The 22,524-nt window shown below is 48.1% G+C and overlaps 8 protein-coding genes across 8 annotated transcripts; 2 read left to right on the forward strand and 6 right to left on the reverse strand.

Moving 5' to 3' along the window:
- Positions 1–121: 121 nt before the first annotated feature.
- Positions 122–1,251, reverse strand: EI90DRAFT_2840426 (GPCR fungal pheromone mating factor; the record flags this gene model as incomplete). Its single annotated transcript, XM_039053683.1, has 6 exons — positions 122–271; positions 323–546; positions 602–684; positions 737–791; positions 846–912; positions 970–1,251. Coding segments are annotated over 6 exons (861 nt in total), but the record flags the coding sequence as incomplete, so codon positions are not given.
- A 1,077-nt stretch (positions 1,252–2,328) lies between these two features.
- On the reverse strand, positions 2,329–5,586 carry EI90DRAFT_3154400 (uncharacterized protein). The gene is made up of 5 exons (XM_039065928.1): positions 4,804–5,586; positions 4,664–4,746; positions 4,434–4,611; positions 2,795–4,379; positions 2,329–2,765 (listed from the first exon to the last, which is right to left on the reverse strand). Exons 1-5 carry the CDS (start codon positions 5,347–5,349, stop codon positions 2,380–2,382), a joined length of 2,778 nt encoding a protein of 925 aa, XP_038916576.1. The 5' UTR covers positions 5,350–5,586; the 3' UTR covers positions 2,329–2,379.
- Positions 5,587–6,524: 938 nt separating this feature from the next.
- EI90DRAFT_914036 (uncharacterized protein) lies at positions 6,525–7,332 on the reverse strand. Its single transcript, XM_039068235.1, has one exon. The coding sequence runs from the start codon at positions 7,149–7,151 to the stop codon at positions 6,609–6,611; it is 543 nt and encodes a 180-aa protein (XP_038916577.1). The 5' UTR covers positions 7,152–7,332; the 3' UTR covers positions 6,525–6,608.
- Positions 7,333–7,513: 181 nt separating this feature from the next.
- Positions 7,514–9,020, forward strand: EI90DRAFT_2918942 (pheromone A receptor-domain-containing protein; the record flags this gene model as incomplete). The annotated part of the gene is made up of 5 exons (XM_039054675.1): positions 7,514–7,715; positions 7,774–7,953; positions 8,012–8,044; positions 8,106–8,210; positions 8,266–9,020. The coding sequence occupies 5 exons, from the start codon at positions 7,514–7,516 to the stop codon at positions 9,018–9,020; spliced, it is 1,275 nt and encodes a 424-aa protein (XP_038916578.1).
- A 4,275-nt stretch (positions 9,021–13,295) lies between these two features.
- EI90DRAFT_3280735 (glyceraldehyde-3-phosphate dehydrogenase) lies at positions 13,296–15,403 on the forward strand (the record flags this gene model as incomplete). Its single annotated transcript, XM_039066778.1, has 10 exons — positions 13,296–13,350; positions 13,462–13,531; positions 13,599–13,653; positions 13,686–13,853; positions 13,914–13,936; positions 13,988–14,105; positions 14,157–14,404; positions 14,459–14,585; positions 14,645–14,776; positions 14,848–15,403. 10 exons carry the CDS (start codon positions 13,296–13,298, stop codon positions 14,920–14,922), a joined length of 1,071 nt encoding a protein of 356 aa, XP_038916579.1. The 3' UTR covers positions 14,923–15,403.
- A 638-nt stretch (positions 15,404–16,041) lies between these two features.
- EI90DRAFT_3123111 (pheromone A receptor-domain-containing protein) lies at positions 16,042–17,349 on the reverse strand (the record flags this gene model as incomplete). Its single annotated transcript, XM_039063571.1, has 5 exons — positions 16,042–16,063; positions 16,121–16,583; positions 16,640–16,744; positions 16,803–16,835; positions 16,890–17,349. 5 exons carry the CDS (start codon positions 17,347–17,349, stop codon positions 16,042–16,044), a joined length of 1,083 nt encoding a protein of 360 aa, XP_038916580.1.
- A 1,102-nt stretch (positions 17,350–18,451) lies between these two features.
- EI90DRAFT_3056294 (uncharacterized protein) lies at positions 18,452–19,363 on the reverse strand (the record flags this gene model as incomplete). The annotated part of the gene is made up of 1 exon (XM_039060224.1): positions 18,452–19,363. A coding segment is annotated over exon 1 (374 nt), but the record flags the coding sequence as incomplete, so codon positions are not given.
- Positions 19,364–19,855: 492 nt separating this feature from the next.
- Positions 19,856–22,264, reverse strand: EI90DRAFT_3016129 (uncharacterized protein; the record flags this gene model as incomplete). The annotated part of the gene is made up of 9 exons (XM_039056954.1): positions 19,856–20,060; positions 20,195–20,316; positions 20,553–20,619; positions 20,703–20,881; positions 20,992–21,224; positions 21,322–21,374; positions 21,499–21,634; positions 21,994–22,078; positions 22,169–22,264. The coding sequence occupies 9 exons, from the start codon at positions 22,262–22,264 to the stop codon at positions 19,856–19,858; spliced, it is 1,176 nt and encodes a 391-aa protein (XP_038916582.1).
- Positions 22,265–22,524: the final 260 nt, after the last annotated feature.

Consider the following 22,524-nt stretch of genomic DNA (forward strand, 5'->3'; position numbering starts at 1 on the left):
CGTCCGTATCGAGACTTCGTTGAATGCGTATGCCGTGGAAACCAGCCAGGGAGGGAGCCGGACGACGAATAGCATTGTCCCTCCTGGAAAAAGCAAGGAAAGGCCTCAATATAGCGTTTCCAATGGTCTTGTATCCTTCCACGGCGTCCGCCGAGAAACCGAAGAAGATAAAGAATAAAAAAGCAGCGAATGGCAAGACCCATCGTGAAAGACAAAGGGACGCCCAAGCAACTCGATCCATTTGGGTCAAGTCCAATGATACATATTCAATCTGAGAAGGGTTGTCAGTAGCTGAAGTGATTGAATAAAAACTCGGGCGCACAAATGAAAAGTTGTAGTGAGTGTCTGCCCAGGAGATCCAAGGGTTCAGTCCTTGCCGTGTGTTTGACCAAAGAACGAAGGAACTGAGAGGTACGTCAAACAACACGTTGACGCCGGCCAGAGCCATAAGGCGGATAAATCGACCGGTGTGAAGGCACCCTGGGTTGGATTCAAGAACGTTCCTGAAGTTCCGGCGCTGCCGAAGAAAGGCTTGTATTGACAGTACTAGAACCAGGAGTCAGGAATACTGCCCTTTGGGTTGCATCGAGGATGAACGTACTAGAATAGACCATGGATATTAACCCAAGTGATGGGGCCCAGAGCAAAATGAGCACTACGGTGACTGGAGTCATATAAAAAGTTCTAAGGCGATAGTGAGATCATCGTCCGATAAAATGTCAATAGAGACACTTACGGAACACAGCCCATGTCCTCCACGATGTTGTAGCGATGTCCTTGCACAACATAGTCTGTGGACCGCAATGAGCCCTAGGTGGGTGAGGCCAGAGCAAAAAGTGACCTACGAAGAGCCATAACGAGAAGAGGTATTCCCAGCCCAATGCCTAGATCAATGAACATTTGATTTCGCCGCTGTTTAATCACTGTGAGCAATACAGCATACGCCTAGGAATAGACCCATTGTCCCACCTCACGAGGCGTGGCTGTCGCATGCTTCATCGTGGCAATATTGTAAAGTCTGCGATTGATACACAGGGAAACCGCGGGAAGAGCGATGCTGATGCCAATTTGTATCTTGGTGGAGATATCGCACCAAACAGGAGCAGGATTTGAAAGGTTGCCATTCCATATTATTGCGTCAACTGTGTATACAAGACATCCAAGCGAAACCCAGGCCATGTACAGGAGGGTTCCATAATTTCTAGCACTCCAGTGCCATGGGAAGGGAAGTAGTACAAGAACGAACGAAATGCTGGTGAGAGCAACGAATGCAATGTTTTCGGCAGCCATGGGAAATGAGAGCGAGAGGAAAGCTGGCTAGCACATGCTGTGACTAAGCGCCTTTATACACAGTCCTTATAATGAAGACAACACTATGGACGACGAGAACAATCGAAACGTGTTGTTCGAGTCGTTGAACAAAAGCTAGCAGGACAATGTAAGCATGTGATGTGAATTTCAATTCAATTATCATTATTATTGTTTAGCCGGAGCTGGCCGAATTGTTATCAATTCATTCGAACAGACACAAGCGAGCAAAAAAAAAGATGGAATTTCAATGCGACATGGGATGAACCTGTAAATGAATGTGTCGACCTGTACAATCTGTGAAAACAAAAAGAACGAGGAATTGAAGAATGCAGCGTGCTGTCCGATTAATGGTAATTATATTAGATTTTCCTTCATGCTTGAGGCGAGACCGGCTCCCATCTTGAGTGTGACCGAGAGGTCTTTCGAAAGAGCGGACTGTTCATTAAGAACGAATTTGAGGAGTTCTGTGCTGGCGCTGGGCCTAGATTCGACCTTCTGGCCGGATAATAAATAACTCTGCTGAATAACTAAAAAGGTGATCAGCCAACAGGCAAACGGATGAGAACAGAAGCGGGGCGAGCCAATACCTCCTAGGCAATGATGCACAAGCTGGACTTCGAAGTGGTGGGGTTGTGTTCCGAGTCGACCAGGATGACCTCTTCTTCATCGTCTACGGTGAAGTCGAGGGACAACAAGTTACCGAGAGCGTTGAAGCAATCCATACTGTTGTCGGTCGAATATAATTAGAATAGGGAACCCGTAAGGAAACGTATCTTCTGGTAGGACACCCCATCTTATATACGACCATGAACAAAAGGAAAAACAGCTGAAGAACGGGGCGTGTTTGATCCAATTAATGTGCCAGTTGTCTTTTGTTCTGTCATCATGGCTTATTGTGCACACGGGCGAAATCATTATATTGGTAGGATGACCGCTGTAACCTTTTAAAACGAGTACTAAAATGTAGATTCTAGGAACACCGAACACGCAGTAAGCATAAAGGTCATCGATGGATACCCGTGAACTCATAAAAGAACAAAAGTATGGTAAACACGACTGCATATCTCTCTAAGCTGTCCTCCCATCCCAGCTGGCGCGTTTTCGCTTATTCCCCACGGAAGTGGATCCATTGGATTCATCAGTAGAAGCCACGTTGAATGACTGTCCGCGTGCATGTCGATGGCCGGACCCCGATCCTTGTTCTACAACAGAGCCAACATCGCACGATGTAGGATGCGAGGACACTATATTCGGGTCCGTTTCTGCTAGAGACATTCCCTTCTCAGGAACTGGTGATACTTCCAGCTCTGTGTGGAAGAATCGCGAAAAGTCGGGATTCCCTGAATAAGGGGAAAGCCTGGCGGAAGGATTCAGGCCATAGTGAAGGTCCAGCGCAGCGGTTGAGAGGGGTTCAACAAAATTGAATGTTGGTGAATTGGATGATGGAATGGTGCCTAAACCATCTAGTTGCAAGAAGTCGTACAAAGAAGCGGGTCGATTGGCGTGGGTGGAAGACGGTGATTGTCTGTGCTCCCTTGGGGGTTGCGAAGCAGATCGGTGATATGAGGTGTGGGGATGGTGTGTGATGTGGGCCGGGAAAATATCGATTGCTGAAATGATGATTGCTGGACATGGTTGGGAATAGTTGATAGCGCCGCTGGGGAGATAGACGATGTAGGCGGTAACGGAAATGAAGTGACGGAAGAGGAAGATGTAAGGTTGCTGAATGTGGATTGAGAAGACTGCAATGAGAATGGCGAAGACGTGACACTGGAAGCAGGGGCGAGATGTGACCCTTCCAGTTGTGTCAAGGGCGCGAAGGATGTGGACGTGGAACCCATCTGCAGAGTTGTCGGTCTGCCGAAGGTTGTGAGGCCGCCTTGTTGGGAAGCCCCAAAAGTATGCGATGGTCCCGTCGCTGTTGACGGTCTCTTAGCCAGATTTGAGCCATTGGCGCTCTGTTTCCCAAAAGTGCCAGGCTCCGCCGTCTGGGGACGTTCGAGTGAAACGGAAAACAAGCCGTCATCCTCAATATTGAGTGCATCTTCGATTCCGAAGGCTTCACTGGCTTCATCCATCCCCTGTAAACTGAGCTGCCCAACGTCAAGATGAGATGTACCAGATGTGGTTGAAAGGTATTCGAAATCTTGTCCTTCAAATGCTCCGGCACCAGATATCAGATCTCCAGCATAGTGATGGTGAGAAAAACCAGGTAAACCTCCCCCAGAATGGGGGTATGAGTGTGACGGTTTATTCCCCGCCTCAGAAGCGAAATCATGGCCGACGGCTTGGCCAGAGTAAAGATCATATCTGTCGAATACGCCGTGCTCTGGGATAGTGGGCCAACCCATGAAAGAATCTCTGAACTGATTATCGAGCTTCGGATTGGTGGACAGCCAGGATGGACCCCATGGGGAATTGCCGATTCGGACATTAGAAGCAGTAATGAAGTTGGACGGCGACGAAACGACGGAGTTTGAAGGCAAAGGGACACATCCTGGGATTCTGGGACTGTTCAAGTGCTGTGTCACAGATGGCGGACTAAGGGGGTTAATGAGTTGCGCGGATGTCAGGTCGAGAGTGTTTGGCTCTAAACCAGGCGGCAGCTGCACTTTAGGTAGAAGTGGTGTTCCGGCATTCTCTCGCAGCTGGTCCCCTTTTGCGGGCTCAGGTGGTTGTTCGTTGTTCTTTCGAGTCAACGGAGGGGCCACTTGTCGGGTGTTGTCCTCTTCTCCTGAACTATCATCAGTATCCGAACATGGGGCACTAAAGTCCACAGATTTGTGTGATTTCGCTCGGCGAGAGAGTTTTAACAGAGGCCTCGAGGCAACCTCAGACATTTGACGCTGCCTCCCAGACAACGCGGGGAAAAGAATCGGTGGTGGAGCGTCAGGATCTTCGGCGGGAGTTGAGGGTTCCGATAATGTCTTCTTTGACTTCCGTCTCGGCTTGTAGCCCGCCTGAGCGTAAAGCTCTGGAAATGCGTTACGGAATCTATCCCGCAGATCCGTACTCTTTCGAGATGATAGAATTGGGTCTTTGGCAATGGCAGACCAAACAGTTCCATGCTACTCATGCAATCCGTCATCCGATCTTATTTAGTGATAAGTATGAATCCACACCTCTTCATAACCTCGTCTTAAAGCTTCATCTTCTTCAGGCGAGAATGGCCGGCGCTTATTCTGTCGCGCCCTTTCGAAGACTGGTTCTTCGAGGGCAAGTGCAGACGTTTTGTTCGAAAGGTGGGTCTTCGCGTTCGGGTAGTATTTTTTGTATGCCTCGGGGAAGGAAACACGGAATCTACAATGAAGATTGAGGAAACTTAATATTTGAAGAAGTCTCCTTCTCATACCGGTCCTTTAGGTCAACAGGACTGCGATCTTGAAACTCAAACCCCGGATCCTCCAAGATCAGCTTCCAGTTCCCAACTCCGTGCTGAAATTCGAAAATGGCTTGAGCTTGAGATAAAATTGAAGGAGATAGCAAACTTACGATGTTGCAACCTTCGACCAGATATTGAGTTTCCCTCTCTGTCCACATATTCCTTTTCGCGCGTTTCGGGGGATTGGGTAAAGCAAATGAAGTAGAAGCTTGATTCGCATCCGGATCGTTGTTGACGGGTTTGCGTGGCTTCAACTTTTTGATGCCTCCAACCAGTTCCCTGCGCTCTGATGTAGCTCTGGGAGGCTGCAGTGAGGTCGGGTTCGTTCGTGGGGTTATCCCCATCTCGTCTCTAAATGTCCAGTTGAACGGCGAGCCACTAATGCTGGTTGCAGGATTGGACAGTGTTGGCAATGCCGAAGTCGAGACGCGACGTTGTTTCGTACGAGAGGACGAAGAGCCTGCCTTGTCATTGTTTTCGCTTTCGTTGGAAGAGCCAAAATTAACAGGCATAATGATTGGTCGCGGAGGATCGGGTTGTACGGACTCCTGGATGATTATACGAGGTCCTACAGACTCCTGCAACTGTTGAGTTTCGTCAGCAACTTTGAGTGTTTGCACTGCCGGCAGAAGCAAGTGGGAAGATGATGCATCCATTAGGTGACTCTTGCGGACAATCCTTGAGGAATGAGAGACGTCCAAAGGATGTAGAGTCGTTATCTGTCAAAGTTTGTTGGAAGTTGTAGATCACATCAATTCCAACGGGCGGGACCGATGATTAATTTGGCAATTCGTCTCCCTTCGCGTCTAGACACCGCCCATCGGCGCTGTCACACCTTGCCACCCCTTCCTTTGCTGTACATCTCCCGGAAGTCTCTGACCACTGTAGCGGATTCTTTAAAGTGTTTATTTACCTAATAGTCACGGCAACCCTTTTTTCGCTGCATTCCGACCGCAGTTCATCTCCGAACTGCTTCCTCAGGAAGCACAGGCGGTTCGCGCTTACAAGGAAAACTAGTTGTTTCTGTGGATACTTAGCGCACGCAGTTATGGGTATTAGGCAAGCCCTCGCAGCTTGTAACCGCCGCATGTCTCTTAGGTTACCTACAACCTTTGTACTGGTCCAAGGCATTTGTATCACTCAACCTGTTTGCTGAGTGTGCTCCCTCACATCCGCCCTCCGTGCCACTTTGAAACAATAATGCTCGCCTTCTAGGAACCGCGCCTTAACATAGACATTCTTGTTAAGCGGGTAGTGGTTGACTTCTTCGAAGCTCATCAGCCTTGGGCCTAGCAGTGTATAGTGCAACAACAGTGGCTCTATCATCACAATTTATCTACGCTTTCAATGCATGACCGAGCCCTTCCCGAAACTGGCCCCCAACGCCTCGGCTCCTGTCGAGTCCACATACACAATTTATGAGCTTCTCGGCTGGGCTGGAAAACCACTCGTTCACCCCAGTTTGTCGCCGTAACTACAGTTAAGGCAATTTCGCCATGACAAACTGCACTACAAAGGGGCGAGAGCTAGGCTGCTTCGATAGTCTACTAAATTAGACAATTCTCAATTGATTTCTTATTGCACGCCTCCTAGTCGACCAGCACCCCGTCGGGACTCCTGTGTCTATCCTTAGGCGCTGTTCTCAAGATACTGTCGTCAAAGCTATGGTTTTTATAACGATGCCACAGAGCGTTTAAATTCTTTTCTTGGAGGAAACGACATGCAACCATAGTGATAACCAATGACATCAACAAACTAGTTAGAGTGCAGAGGAACGGGCTCAGCTTCTGCACCGTCAATCCTTCCTAATCAGTGCGAATGCCAGCTGCGAAACCTTGTCCTGCCTCGAGACCTGGATGGAATGATTGCGCAGATAGGTTGAATGACCCAGCCTCCTGATCACCCTCAGACGCTCCTACAACCCCAAGATCCTTTCCAATATGAGGAGAATTCTTATGAAGCATCCTGACACACTGTCAGATCCACGGTAACCGGGCGACGGTAGACCGAAGACTCTCTTTTCCCCTTTGTTGAAACTTTGGTAACCGTCTACCCTTCTCAGATCTAATCTATTTTGAGACCACCTCCAGAACAATAATTCAAATTGTCCAGGTAAGGCCTTCTCGGAGAACGCTTTATCGGGCATGCCCGCGAAATCAAACAGTGAGCAGCTGACACGCCCCAGCAATTCTTTGAGCAAATGAATGATAAGCAGCAAACTCCTGTCGGAAGGGTTGACCGGTCCGCTTTCGGGTCTCGTAGAGCATCTGAACGACGTCCTGCGCACGTACAAAGTCCCAGATAACCAAGGGAAACATGTTAGTGTGAGCCGGTGCGAAATACGGGGAGGGAAGATTATCAGCATGACGAGCTGTTCGACACCGATAGGCCCTTTCTTTCCAAACAGGAAGTCACAATTGCACGCTTTCATCATCTTATGTAAGCTGATTCCCTGCATGCCACGTGCAACAGTTTGGCAGTGTCTTTTTTGATATCAGCACTGTCTCCTTGATAACCATAAAACAACGGAGCGAGAGACGCTGGGTTCGATGTTGCAACCCGCGCAGAGAGATCTTCTTCAATCATCGTCAACAGCGAAGAAAGGCAGTGTGCCAGAGATGGATGAATTTGTGAGAATGTCACCAATAGAAGGTACCCTCAAAAAGGCAGGAAATTGCCCTTTCTTCTTATCCTTTCTCCCTGAAAAGAAATCTGCATTATAAAGAGATAGCACGATGCAGGCGTGCCCGAAGCATCTTTCCTCTCTCCCCCAGTTTCTCAGTATCACGCGAAGCCCCTCCCTACCAAACCCGACTAGAGATGGCTCGCTACGATCTTACGGCCATGTCATTCCTCGCTGCTGTTGTGGTCATTATACCTCTTCCATGGCATTGGCGGGCTAAGAACATTGCGACATTAACAACGATGGCTTGGTTGTTCATACTCAACCTTTTCCGTGGGATAAATACTATCCTTTGGGCGGACACTGTGGTCGTGAAAGTACCTGTCTTTTGCGACATTGGTGAGTGTAGTTAGTATCTGGGATAAATCGGAGAGGCTCATGGAAGAGATACTACAAGGGGTTTTCTTCTGGACTGCATCTTACTGGGGACTGCCAGCGAGTGCTGTTTGCATCACTCGCCATCTTGCGGGTGTAACTTCCCCGAACTTTACGCCAAGTGGTCGTGACGAGAAGCGAAGACGTTTCTGGTTTGAGATGACTATGTGTGTGTTTATGCCGTTCGTTTACGCTGGTCTTCGTGAGTTGCGTCCGGGCTCGTCTGAGTTTCCCGCACGCTGACAGTTTTCTGTGAATAGATTTCATAAATCAGGGACACCGGTTCGATATTAGTAAGTACATCTCACATACTCAGAATTTTCCTTTTCATAGTTATTTCTTGCTGTGCTTTAGTGGAGGAAATTGGCTGTCAAGTCACTACATACTTTAGCTGGGGAGCGGTCTGGCTCGTCTACTTTCCTTCGATCCTTCTTTCTGTCATCGCCGCGATTTATGCCAGTAAGTTACATTCCGGCCAAAAGGTGGAAATTTGGATTCAGACTTTCTGTACCAGGTATTGCAATGTACTGGTTGATGCAACGTCGTGCGCAGTTCCGTGAGCTGCTCGCTGCTTCTCAATCTGGACTCACCACTAGCCGATACCTCCGACTCATGGGTCTCGGTTTGACGGAAGTCATTGGGGGTTTAGGATTAAACATATATGTCCTGTGTACTGAGATCAGGCTTGTCGGCATACAGCCTTGGGTTAGCTGGGAGTACGTCCACTGGCACTTTCTGGCAATCCATCAGTTTCCCAAAGCTATCATTGTTCCTGAGCTGCAAGTCAGCAATAAGGGGACGTCTACGATCGCCCCCGTTGCAGCCTACTGTTTCTTCTTGTTCTTTGCGTTCGGGGAAGAGGCAGTTTCGGAATACAAGAAAAACTGGGTTTGGATCAAAGTTCACATTTTCCGGAAGGATCCTTCGACCATGGTTGGGAGCGCTCTTCCAAGTTTTATTGCGTACGTGCTTTTGCCGCGAATAGCCACCGAGAATTATGCGATTGAACATTCCTTCACAGAAAATCGGAGGGAACCATCGGCTCTGTTGGCAAGTATGAGATGTCTACTCGAACGACGGAGACTCGTAGTACGGAATGGAAGTCCAAGTCTGCGCGTGGCCTGGAAGATGACGATGACGATAGTCTATTTGCACCTCACGTTGACATCGAAGCTCCAAAACCAGCCGAACTTCCCCGTGCCTCATTATCTGACGCATCCCCCACCCCTCGACTTCCTATCCCTGCTCCATCACGCCCGCCGCACTTAGACGCAACAGGGGATGCCAAGGCGATCCACGTCTCCTTTTCGAGAAGAGCCTCGACAAATGATGCCGACGAAACAGGCCGGGATTCCCTCTACATGTCCGAAGCAGAATCTGAGATTCGGCGGCATGTCAACTTTTCTGAATCAACGCCCCGTGCAGTATAAGGCGTCCGTTTTCTCCCCGCCCCGGTTCCCCTCAACTCCACTCCCTTTGTTAGTATGTTAACCTTGCCCACATCACAATCTTTGGATTACCTTAAAATTCATTTACTTCCTTAAATTCGTCGTTTGACACCTCCCCCCCCCTCAACCCCAACCATGCTACCGCCCCCTCGAACCTCGGATGGCTGGTGCATTGCAACTCTACATTTTCCCTTCTTTCATAAAACCGTTCTCTGCACTAGAATTTTTTATTATTTTGCTGTGATCAAGCACTTTCGGATACCTTCTCACTACCTCAGTGCTATTTTTTTTTTGTCTTTGGATCGCTGAATGGAAGGAGCGCACTCTTTGTACTACATGTATACGGGATTTATCTCAGATGATACCTTTTGCTCTTGACGCGGTGTATCAATAACTCGCTTGTCTGCTCAGATTCTCTTCCAATAGATGATCACATATGAACCTAGTATTGATTGTGTCACGTCATCGAAGATGGGAACGGTTTGTAATTTAGAGATTCTTTTATAGGTACACCTCGAACGATTCCCAAGCAATACCTTATATTATGAAGTGAGTTACCGAAAAAAATTGCTGCAATGTCAAAGTGCACATGCTGCCATCGGCAACTTCCCATGCACCGCATGTGTCACATAACAGACTTTGCAGACTTTGCAGACTTTGCACACATTGCACACATCACACATCAGGCTCTTTTGTATTGGGAGCCGGCAATTGAAATTACTGTATTGTAGCGAACCCTGACTCATTGTCTGTGCACATTGCTTGCTGCTGTCCAGAAGGGTGTCAAGACTGTTTCCCACGGTCTAGACACACTTTACATAGTTGGATAGCCCCATTGAATAGCTTCTAGAATATATAATTTGAGACTAAGTTGACCAATAAATTATCGAGAAAAATGCAAAATACTTTTTTGGACGCGAGTCTGCAAATACTTGTGGCTGTCCAAACTCACTGTCCATGCACAATGCTGGCAACTGTCTAGAGGGGTGTCAGGACTGTTTCCCACGGTGTCAACACACTTTACACCAATGGATAGCCCATTTGAATAGCTTCCAAATTATATAGTTTGGGACTAAATTAACCAATAAACTATCAAGAAAAATGCAAAATACTTTTTCAGACACGAGTCTTTTCAATGTCTGTGCTCATGCTGACCACAGTCCAAAGGGGTGTCAGGACCCCTTTCCCATGGTGTCAACACACTTTACATCAATGAATAGCCCATTTGAATAGCTTCCAAAATATATAATTTGGGACTGAATCAGCCTGTTAGATACAGTGGGTTTGGACGGTTCCGGAATGGAATCGGAGACTTATTATGGAAGGACCTTGGTGTAATGTCACGGCCCCGCAAAGTCCCCGCCCCTCTACCACTTTCTGCACCCCCATTCTTACGCCGTTACTCGCGCCCGTTAATCTCGCCATTGCCCATCACTTAGCGGCACCGATAGTGGTTCCCGTTCTACGGCCCCGTAGCAGCGCCTCCTTCGTTTTCCCGCCACCACTTGGGTTCCTCAACCATTCGGCCGGTATCGTTTTATTCTATTCACTCGCTTAACTAACTAGCGGTTGTTATGGTCGCCGTTGATCCGCTCCTTATGGACATTCCTTATTGACAATTGATTATTCCTTTATTGATATTTGATTTATACGTATATTGACATTCTGATCCGCGCGCCTAGATTGTCGGCTTATCCTTTCTGCCTCCCAACTTCGCCGTTCTCTGTTCCATTCATCTCTTCTGTTCCATTACCCTGGTCCTCATCGCTCTTTAGTTCTGTCGTACTTATCATCTCGTTCCCGTCCCGCGCCGGACCGACCGGTCCCTTCTCTGTTCTCCTTTCCTATTTATACTTGTAGTTTACTGTCGATGTACCTCAGTTCGAATATCGACTAGAATTCCCCCCAAGTACTTTCATCTTAAGTTCGCCCCTCAGCTTCATCCCGCTTAAGTCAACGTCGCCGCAAGGTCTTTCCCGCTAACGTGAAATACGGGACAGCCTAGAACGCGTGGCGCAACGCTCTGGCAAAGTCGTTGAAGCCGAAGTCCCAACCCCCTCGACGCCTTGCAACGGAGTAGCTCATTAGCTAAGTGACCACTTACGCCACCGTACTCCGCCCCGCTTCCCACGATCCCCTCGAACATAGTTTCTGACATGTAAGGCCGGTTGGGGTGCTGGCCTTGGTGACTCCTCAACCCTCAGGCTGTCAATAATCTAGACTGTATGGAGCTAGTATTTCGACAGGGGGGGAGGAGAAGAGCTAAGCCCCTTTTCCCGACCCCAGACACTATATATGTACATACAGGTGTATTACATTGTTTAGTCCAAAGATTATTAGAGAATAAAGAATAAAGAGAATGCATGCCAAGTGCACATCATCCATTCTGGAGTTCTTTGAGAACACCTATGGGTTGCTCTAAGGGGAGAACCCCTAGGTTGTTCTAAGGGGAGAGTGTAAGGATGGGTGTCAGGAATGGATGATGCATGCTTGGCATGCATTCTCTTTATTCTTTATTCTCTAATAATCTTTGGACTAAACAATGTAATACACCTGTATGTACATATATAGTGTCTGGGGTCGGGAAAAGGGGCTTAGCTCTTCTCCTCCCCCCCTGTCGAAATACTAGCTCCATACAGTCTAGATTATTGACAGCCTGAGGGTTGAGGAGTCACCAAGGCCAGCACCCCAACCGGCCTTACACCAAGGTCCTTCCATAATAAGTCTCCGATTCCATTCCGGAACCGTCCAAACCCACTGTATCTAACAGGCTGATTCAGTCCCAAATTATATATTTTGGAAGCTATTCAAATGGGCTATTCATTGATGTAAAGTGTGTTGACACCATGGGAAAGGGGTCCTGACACCCCTTTGGACTGTGGTCAGCATGAGCACAGACATTGAAAAGACTCGTGTCTGAAAAAGTATTTTGCATTTTTCTTGATAGTTTATTGGTTAATTTAGTCCCAAACTATATAATTTGGAAGCTATTCAAATGGGCTATCCATTGGTGTAAAGTGTGTTGACACCGTGGGAAACAGTCCTGACACCCCTCTAGACAGTTGCCAGCATTGTGCATGGACAGTGAGTTTGGACAGCCACAAGTATTTGCAGACTCGCGTCCAAAAAAGTATTTTGCATTTTTCTCGATAATTTATTGGTCAACTTAGTCTCAAATTATATATTCTAGAAGCTATTCAATGGGGCTATCCAACTATGTAAAGTGTGTCTAGACCGTGGGAAACAGTCTTGACACCCTTCTGGACAGCAGCAAGCAATGTGCACAGACAATGAGTCAGGGTTCGCTACAATACAGTAATTTCAATTGCCGGCTCCCAATACAAAAGAGCCTGATGTGTGATGTGTGCAATGTGTGCAAAGTCTGCAAAGTCTGCAAAGTCTGTTATGTGACACATGCGGTGCATGGGAAGTTGCCGATGGCAGCATGTGCACTTTGACATTGCAGCAATTTTTTTCGGTAACTCACTTCATATTATATCCTTGTGGATACCCATTCGATGCGGCATCATGGTGCACCCCTAGCGTTCCGCAGCTAGGAATATTGTGCAACGTTTATGTGGAGGATTCATGTGGAGGACATTACTAATCGCGTAGCCGCACAATGGGTCCGCTGTTTCATTTTGTATAAATATAAATACGCAGACGGACGCGCGTTCAGAAAAATTATCAGTTTTTGTCTCTAGCTTACATCTGGTCTCGCGCGAGTACTATAGTCGCTTCTATACTATAGAGGCTGGCCGCCTGCCTAGTAGCCGCTTAGGTAGCGGATTGCCTTGTACAGAATCCCTACGTTGCAAGCCATGATTCCTTCATGACCAAAATCCCCGGTGCTAGCGAACCATCCAGCATAGCCGCTGGGTCATCTGCCTACATCTAGCACGCCGATAATTCGTTATTGAATATCGGCCGGGGAGTCATTCGAGTCTATGTGAGCGACGCACGTGCGTGGGAATCGCCGCCTGAGGTAGGAGTATTTATCTTGGTCCCACCGGTTTACTTTTCTCTCCCCCCCAACCAAACCTAACCCAATTTCTTACCTACTCTCCTCGAAAATTTCGAAAACAAAGCCAGTGACATGGGTATTAAAGTAGGAATCAACGGGTATGTATACAAGCCTTATCGATCGCGAAGTTGCTTGCTTCCTCACTACAATCCTTCCCGTCCAGATTCGGTTCGTTGGTTCATCTTCGAGTCATAAGATGAATATTGATCATTTGGACGGCTTCGTTACCCTCCATCAGGCCGTATCGGACGTATTGTCCTTCGTAACGCTCTGATTCATGGCGAGGTCGACGTTGTTGCTGTTAACGAGTGAGCGAACCTGTATCATCGTCGATAATGGTCCGATCTGAGCATTACCCCAACCGATCTCCCCTAGTCCTTTCATCGATCTCCAGTACATGGCGAGTAGCGCTTTCCAGGGGCACGACCTGGTCTTACGAGACTCACTGGCACATCATTTCAGAAATACATGTTCACGTTTGACTCGACGCATGGACGCTTCAAGGGTTCTGTCGAAATCAAGGACGGAAAGCTCGTCGTTGAGGGAAAGCCTATCTCAGTGTTTGCTGAGAGGGATCCCGGCGCTATTCCTTGGGGTTCTGCCGGTGCTGAGTACATCGTTGAATCGACTGTGAGTACGCAGGTTCCAGCCTTTCTCTATGCCAACTAGACGAAATCCTTCATTCCCTAGGGTGTCTTCACAACCGTGGAGAAGTATGTCGTTGTAATCGTTGTTCATGTGCCGAGATGTTGACGATTACGTAGGGCCTCGGCTCACTTGAAGGGTGGCGCCAAGAAGGTCATTATCTCGGCCCCCTCGGCCGATGCGCCTATGTTCGTATGCGGTGTCAACCTAGATGCTTACGACCCCAAGTACCAAGTCGTAAGTATTGCTGACTGAACATGATGTTCACTGCTTTACGTCGCCTTTCAGATCTCCAATGCCTCTTGCACTACCAACTGCCTTGCTCCTCTTGCCAAGGTCATCAACGACAAATTCGGCATCGTCGAAGGTCTTATGACAACTGTCCATGCTACGACGGCCACTCAGAAGACTGTTGATGGGCCGTCGAACAAAGACTGGCGTGGCGGGCGTTCCGTCGGTGGCAACATCATTCCTTCCTCCACCGGTGCCGCAAAGGCCGTGGGCAAAGTCATTCCTACTTTGAACGGAAAGCTTACGTGAGTGTTCTTTCTCAGTGGGTTAGTAATTTATTTTTATTAGCATTAATTTAGCGGCATGTCCTTCCGTGTTCCGACACAAGATGTGTCGGTGGTCGACTTGGTCGCCCGTATTGAGAAGCCGGCGACTTATGACGAAATCAAGGCCGCCATCAAGGAGTCCTCTGAGAATGAGCTCAAGGTATGTTTTCGCTTGACTACGTGTAAGGAGATAGGGGAAGCAAATCGACTGTCCACTAGGGAATCCTCGCATACACTGAAGATGCCGTCGTCTCGACCGACTTTGTCGGCGAGACTTCGTCCTCCGTCTTCGATGCTGCGGCTGGTATTGCGCTCAACAAGAACTTTGTTAAACTTATCGCATGGTACGATGTAAGTATTCGAACGTTATCATGGTTTAACGGGGCAGGAATCTGATGGTTTCCATTATCCTACTTCTTCAGAACGAGTGGGGTTACAGCAGACGGGTCGTTGATCTCCTCGTCTTCGCCGCCAAGGCAGATGCTGGCAAGGCTTAATTTCACATTCTTCTTGATACTAGATGTTCACGTTTTGCTTTTCTTCTCGTATCTCTTTTCCCGATCGGCTCCGCGCTCTCTTTTGACCCGTATTTATCCGTCCGTTGAATTGAACCACCTCGAAAAAATCCTTTCATCATGACGGAAACTGCACTTCCCTATGTGTTGCGCTCCATCTTCTATCACGATGATGATCATGGTGGTGTTGCATGTACCAACCGTATGAAAACAATCGACTAAAAAATTGATCGACTCCACGACCGACCGACCGACCGAATCGCAACACGAATTTAACGCTTCATCATGCACGGATACGAACGCGTTGCTGAATGTGCCATTTGCATCTTCAAGCGAGAAAAAGCAACTTGTAGGAGACGACGAGGACGAGGGATGACGTTCAGGCCCGGGATTTAAAAAAAAAAATCGGAACGTTCTCGAATGCTGGGAGGAAGGAGTACGCAGGATGAAAGTACCTGAAAATAGAAATTCGTACTGTTTTAGATATGTGTAATAATGATATCATCGTTTTCCCCTGAGTTTACATGTACGTACAGGCTCCTTGCTTCTATATAGGCCCTCGGGAGTCATTCGGTGTACTTGACCATCCACGAGTGCATAGTACATCAGCACGATGCGGTTGAGGTTACATAGCTACCGGTCCGATGCGTCATTTCCTGGTGCGGAATGGAGGAATTCTGATGATCAGGACAATGATATATTGATGGCATCTGCAATCAAGTTGTACTACATATATAGTGTTCTGTCATGCATCCGTTGATTGATTCAACTCTTGCATGTACATGATTCGATGATGTTCCCGGGAATGTGTCCCCGAGAAGTTTGACAGGAAGGTTGGAAATTCGATTAAGCGACAAAGTATGATCGAAACTCCAAGGTGGGTCCAGATTTTTGGCGGGTTGTGGGTCAAGTGTAAATCGCTATCTCGACGGTGATGTGAGACTAGGTAGCATTAGCCATCCTGGACCATATTTAATATTCCCCAAACACGATACTGTTCTTTACATTCAGCAATACATCCAGGAATCTGAGATTGCCCTCCGCACCGCAATGTTACGCTGGGTCCTCAGCCAACTCGACAGCCCTTGATAACTATATACGTTACGCAGAGGAGTCCTCCGATCTTCTGTACAACGTCAGCTACAATCCCCTCAGCATTCTTTCCAGGGAAGCAACATACCCAGCTAGATTTGGGTGGGTCATGTTTCCGCGTTCCGCAACCACCGCGGCAGAAGAGCTCACCCGGAAAATGTGGGTCTTGATCCAAGCCCAGATCCTTCTGTAATCGGAAAAAGCCTCTTCACCAAACCCAAAGAGAAAGAAGAACGCGAAAGCGTAGGTAACGGGAATAATAGATCCTACAACTTTGTTGATCCAACCCACCCGGCTCTCATCGCCCTTGGAGAATGTCGGGATTTCGTCGTAATGCTCGTGGACATACGCCCAGCTAACCCAAGGGTATATACCATAGGCTTTCACTTCGGAAATCTCGACATATAGCTTCATAATGAGGTCAGTGATGACCAATTGCAAACTGATCGCCATGAGTCGGTAGTACTGGCTAGTGGCGAGCCCAGAAGCCGAATTAGCGAACAACTTGCGACACTTCATGCGGCATCGCGCCAACCGGTATACCGAAATGCCTAGCCCGGATCGTCAGGGCTCGGTTGTTGCGGCCCAGTGAAGAAATGAGGCGCACCACCAAAGATTGCGGAAACGATGGAAAGTGCAAAGGTAGGGGCAAGGAGAAGCCAGATTGCTGCCCAAGTCACGTGATCAGCACTCTTACAACCAAAATCTTCCTCTGCAGGTTGAGAGAAAATGTCAGGGTAGTAATTAAGCCATGGATCAGATGCACTCACCAATGTAGAACCGGTGGGACTGCAGAATATAGTCTGCTCAGATATAATCGTCATTAGCAGTAAACTCAGACCTGGGATATAACTCACGAAGACCACTGAAAATGAATGGCATAAAAACACACATTATCATCTCGAACCAGAAACGTTTCCGTCTTTCGTTAATGCCAATAGGGGCATAATTTGGAGAAGTTACGCTCGCAAGGTATCGAGTGAGACAGACAGTGCTTGCTGGTAATCCCCAAGTACTAGCCATCCATAGCATGTTACCTTGTAGGGGCCGCGACACGTCCTCTATCAGCCCTCCGAGAGCTTTCGTAAACTTAGTAGTAATCTCATTCTGCTCACCAATGTCGCAATAGACTGACGCTACAACCCTTACGTTATTTGCCCAGATTATTGTGTTTGTCCCTTGGAAAACGTTGGTTATAAATAACCACGCAATGATTGATAAGGTTGGAATGTTCTTGGTACGCCATTGAGAAGGGGATGGTATCACGACCAAGACGGCTGCGATGTATGACAGGGCTGTTACGTAGTAGAGGGCCATTGGGCGAGATGCGAGGGGACTCGTGTGCAGTAAAAGAAGATTCAAGCCAGGTGGGAAGGAAGAGAAACGCAGACGAGGATCCTTTTCATTACCTCTACAGCGGTCAGGGCTCGTCTCCGAAGGGGCCATCTGATCCAAGAAGAAAGCCGAAAAGTTGGGCGGAGCACCGGAACATCGAGCTTTCTGAACAGAGATCAATCATGGCGCGAAATGATGAAGGGTCTCCCTAACAATGGATCGACTAAACTCCAATCTAAAAGGAAATCTAGGATCGATTGAAAGGGTCATGGTGACTGAAATCCGAATCTGGGCATTGACTGGAGATGGGCTGACTTTGCGTATATACAGCTAACGCAAGACCAAACAATTCAGACTCGTGGAACTACAATCCAGAACGGAGAACCAAGGTGGGGAGAGATGGTACGCGGAAAATGCGGTGTGGAACACCAGGAAACTGGTCGGCGCCTCTACCGTAGTGGAATCGGGGTCACTGCCGCGAAGACGGAGAAGTTGTATGAGATGTGGGCAGCACGATGAGCCCCCGAAAAGGTGGCAAATCATGTTGTCATGAATTTAGACATTGCTTGGTGTACGGGCTTGTTTGAGTTGCTCAGTCTTCTAGGTGGATATAGTGTTATTGGGAAGGGGAAATTGCTTCCTCAGTCACTTCCTCATATTCGTACAGTCCCATCGCTGGATACTGAGGCAACCCTGGACCATTAGATGAGACTAGGTTGGTGAGCCCTTTTCCCGTCACCAATTCCTCGTCACCAGATGCTGAAGTTACCCTGGACCTCAGGAACGAAACTAAGTTGACTACATCGGAGTGCCCTTTGAAGATGTTAAGGCAAACATCCCATCCAGAATCTTTCTCGTCCACTGTTGTGGGATAATCACAAGAAAATTGTCCAGTCATCTCGGCTCCCACATTGCACATTCAGGGGTGCACAACGCGACGGAATTGAGTACTAGTAAAGATTCTGATCCGTAAGCGGCGGCTGTGAGAGAACTGGCACATTGGGAATCGAACGCAGGCTTGTAGCTTTTGGTTGTTTTGGTTGTTGTGATTTATTTGTTTACATAGGAGCCTGTGCGTCCGAGTCGGAACAGGCTCTTAGTAGTCGAGTGACTAGCTTCATGTGGTGCATGCTGTGCTGAAAACCACGATCAATATTTTGGTGTCCATGATAAGACGGTTCCCCATTCGGGCAAGACCTGACCCAGACCTCGTCAAAGAGGCCATTATCTCGTGTCAAAGAATCATGGGTCTCTTTATGTCCCAGTGGTTCAATTCCCGGCTTTTCTCAAACTAGGGGACCCTACCATGAGGTGCTTGGATTCTAGCTGATGTGATGGTGATTTAATCATTACTGACGGCGAAGATACGCTGTCGGGGAGGGTTTGCTTCGTGCGCGAGTTCTCTGCTGAATAGTATGCCGTAACATCTTGCAAGCCCGGATGGTCTTCTCGCAGAAGCAGGAATCTTCATCTTTCTGGTCCTTGATCTTTGGGAGGAAGATACCATAAAGACACAGACCATGTGAAGCATCCTTCCTCCCTCGCCGAGCGCCTCGTACCTTGGTTGGCGCAATGGCTCTCCATCCTGTTCATTTGTTGCAGCTGTCTCGGGCATCATGCCATTCCCTTCACAATAGCTGTCCAAGATCATCGTGATATCAAGGTGCAGACTTTCGCCCAGAACATTTATCATGTGATAAACACTGTGGTCTGGGCACATAGGGTAAGGGTTGTTGCCAGTCTATTGCCATATTGACGAGCAGGACAGTTAATCGCCAGCGTGTGGAGGTTTTAAAAGGGATTTGTCGTGGTTCTTTGCAAGGCAACTTGCTGAGGGTTGCCTCCGCGTGGGGATTGCGCACGGGCGCCGCCTCGCACTCGGTATTTTGCGAGTGCGACTTCTCCAAGTTATGCTCCTATTGGCCTTAATAAAAATGGAAACGCTCCAAGTTGGAAATGATGATGTGTATCTTTATGCAATTCATTCACCCTGGATTTAGAGTTATTACACCCCCATTTCCTTCTGATCTTTACTTGAGGATTTTGGTGGTCATGCTGATACGTATTTCAGGTGGACTGCAGCCGCCTTTTCTTCTGTCACGCTATTCGTCGTTTTGTCTATTTCCGACCAAACGTACGCACCTTTGCGTACTTTCCACAGAAGCTTCGGCGCAAGGCCAGGTTAAAAAATAAGAATCAACGGATATATGTGCAAACCTATTGACTAGCAAGTTGATGGGTCATTTTTTCAGATTCGTGGGCTCATTTTAGAGTAATGTAGTGGGTCTTGACCGTAGACAGCTCAGATGGCATCCATTAAGCGCATCGCCCGACGTAGCGCTCTGATTCATAGCGAGGTCGACGTAGATGCTGTCAATAGGTGAGCACGGATTTCGTCACTAATGCGGTCTGACCAGCTGGGCATTACCCCAACCGATCTTCTTATCGATCTCTGGTACATGCGAGTAGTACTCACGCCCACGTCATTTCAGAAATCTGTATTTTTTGACTCAAGGTACTGGCGCTTCAAGGCTCCTATTGAAGCCAAGAACGGGAAACTCGTTGATGCATCGCAGCGGTTTCTGAGAAGGATCCCTCTGCTATTCCTTGGCTTCTGAGCACCATCAAATTCGGAAGTTTCGCCTTTACTGTCATCGGGACGAGATCCTTCGTTCCATAAAGTGTCTTCGCAACTATAGAAAAATGCTGTCATAGTTGTTGTCTGTGTGACGAGATATTAATTGTAGTACTTGCAGGGTGGCGCCAAGGTGCTCATCATCTCGACCGCTACGCCGATGTTCGTAGCGGCGTTAATCTGGATGCTTACAATCCCTCCTGCACCACCAACTGCCTTGCTACCCTTGCTAAGGTTATCCGTGACAAGTTTAGTGCTGTGGAAGGTTTTATGACAACTGTCTGTCGGCGGCACATCGTTCCTTCGTTTCGGTGCTGTCAAAGTCGTGGTAAGGCTATTTCTACTGAACGGAAAGCTTACGTGAGTGATATTAGTGATGCAATAGTATCAGCAATATGACGGTGCCAGTGTATGACGACTTTGTCGCCGGTGTTATTTTACTTAGACGGCCCCGTGTTCCAACTCATAATGTGCTGGTGGTCGACTTCATCGCTCGCGTCGAAAAGCCAGCAACTTATGACGGTCCTCTGCGATTCTACGGGCCACTCACTGACAGACTGTGTGCTTGGCCTGATGCATCACCCCCCGGCCGAATGGAGTTTTGGTGATCAGAGACCCTGTTATTTAAGGGGAGGCAAATTCACTATCCGCTAGGGAGTTTCCGCATACGCTGAGGATGAGCACTGTCAACTCGACTGACTTTGTCCCCGTCTTCGACGCTGCGGCTGGTATTGCGCCCAACAAAAAATTCGTTAAGCTCATTGCTTTGTACGATGTGAGGAACACTGTTATTATCAACAATCCTGGGTTTACTCTCACTTTCGAAACCAGTGGGGTTGCAGCTGGCGAGTTACTGACCTCATCTTCGCCACGCTGATGCTGGCAAGGCTTCTTTCCATTTTAAATTCTTGATCTTACATGTCCACGTTTTGCTTTTTTCTCAGATCTCTTTCCGAGTCCCCCACCGACTACGCCCTCTTCTGACTAACCTGCAGTTCCCACCAATGTTGATCTTCGCGAAGCGCGATTCGGATTGCGTTTCTGTTGTCATGGTCTTCCCAGTCATCATCATCGTGGGAGATGTGGCGCAAGGCTTTCAATTCAATGGATGAAGAACGGCCCTGAAGTTGCGACCGGGAGGCTTCAGGATACCGCACGCGTATTTCACATCGGTGTGTTCTCGGCTTCTCGAAGAGGGGGGTGTTAAGCGGAGTGTAGATCACTATAGGTTCGCATTTTTGATGAGAATATGATGGACAATATAGGTATAATTTAAACACGATGCTGCCCATGGCATTCAGCAGGGGTGTAGTATACACTTTCGGTTACCATCCAGAAATCCAAGATTGCCTTTCGCATTGCATCTTTATGGCTGGATCATTAGCCAGCTCAACAGCCTTTTGGTGACTATATACCCCACACGGCGGAGTCCCACGATTGTCTGTAGAGTACCAGCTACGAGGGCCTAAGCATCCCTTCCCAGAAAACCAACATACCCAGTAGGACCTTGGTGAGTTGTGTTCTCAACCGCTGTGTCAGAAGAGCTCGCCTGGAAAATGTGAGTCTTGATCCGAGTCCAGACTCTTTTGTAAGCTTCTTTACTGAACGCGAAGAGAAGGAAGAATGCGGAAGCTGAGACAATGGGAACAATGGATATCACAACCTCAAATTCCCGTCATGTCGGCCGAGGGTTTCTTATAAGGGGTTGACCGTCATCTCCCGGAGGAATGAGGCGCACTAGAATAGACGGCAGACGATGGAAAGTGCGAAAGGAGGAAAACTGACAAGCCACAGTCCTACCCAATTCGGATATATAGTAGTATCACAACCAAGGTCCTCGACTGCAGGTTGTGGGAAACCGTAAGGTTGGTGATTGAAGTCATGGGTCAGATGCGCCCATAATCTGTCCGTATTCTCCATTACGCGGCAGTGAATTCCAAATGGATGTTGGGCGATGTGAACATCATTGCTGGCCTTTCGCTTTCCCGCACCTCCCATTGGTTCGCACTTTCGTGGTTCATCTATGTGCTCCGTGGTCCAGAACTGGTCTGCAACGGTCGACAACGTTGTGGAGTACTGTAGGGCGTTGCATAATCGGATTCGAAAGCAAAACATAACTGGATATTCCCCACAATACAGAGACCCGGAGCGCACTGGGAAACTCACCGTTGCTTGAGGCAACGAAATCCCTTGGGTCGATAATCTCTGCCGAATCGCGAGCAGAAATGCTAAATGAAGGGGTTCAACTACCAGCATTGCCATTAGGGAGTTCAGATCCACCATCAGCAGTTTTAGACGAGAAGGGAATTGCTCCCAAGACTTGGCAGAACAATGGGTATGTTCGAAGTGGACAGTGAAGCAAGAACGGAGACGAGATAGGAGTTAGTGGAGCTGCGAGACGCTCGTTGTTCAACGATCCACAGAGTCCGCATAATTATTTTACACGCGCGCGTCCGATGACCGTGGATGAACAGTGAATGTGATGAGTTGGTAAAACGATGACGCCAGCGGCCGGAATTGGA

This window comes from Cantharellus anzutake (genome assembly GCF_015039405.1).
Source record: "Cantharellus anzutake strain C23 chromosome Unknown EI90scaffold_21, whole genome shotgun sequence".
NCBI classification, from domain to species: domain Eukaryota; kingdom Fungi; phylum Basidiomycota; class Agaricomycetes; order Cantharellales; family Hydnaceae; genus Cantharellus; species Cantharellus anzutake.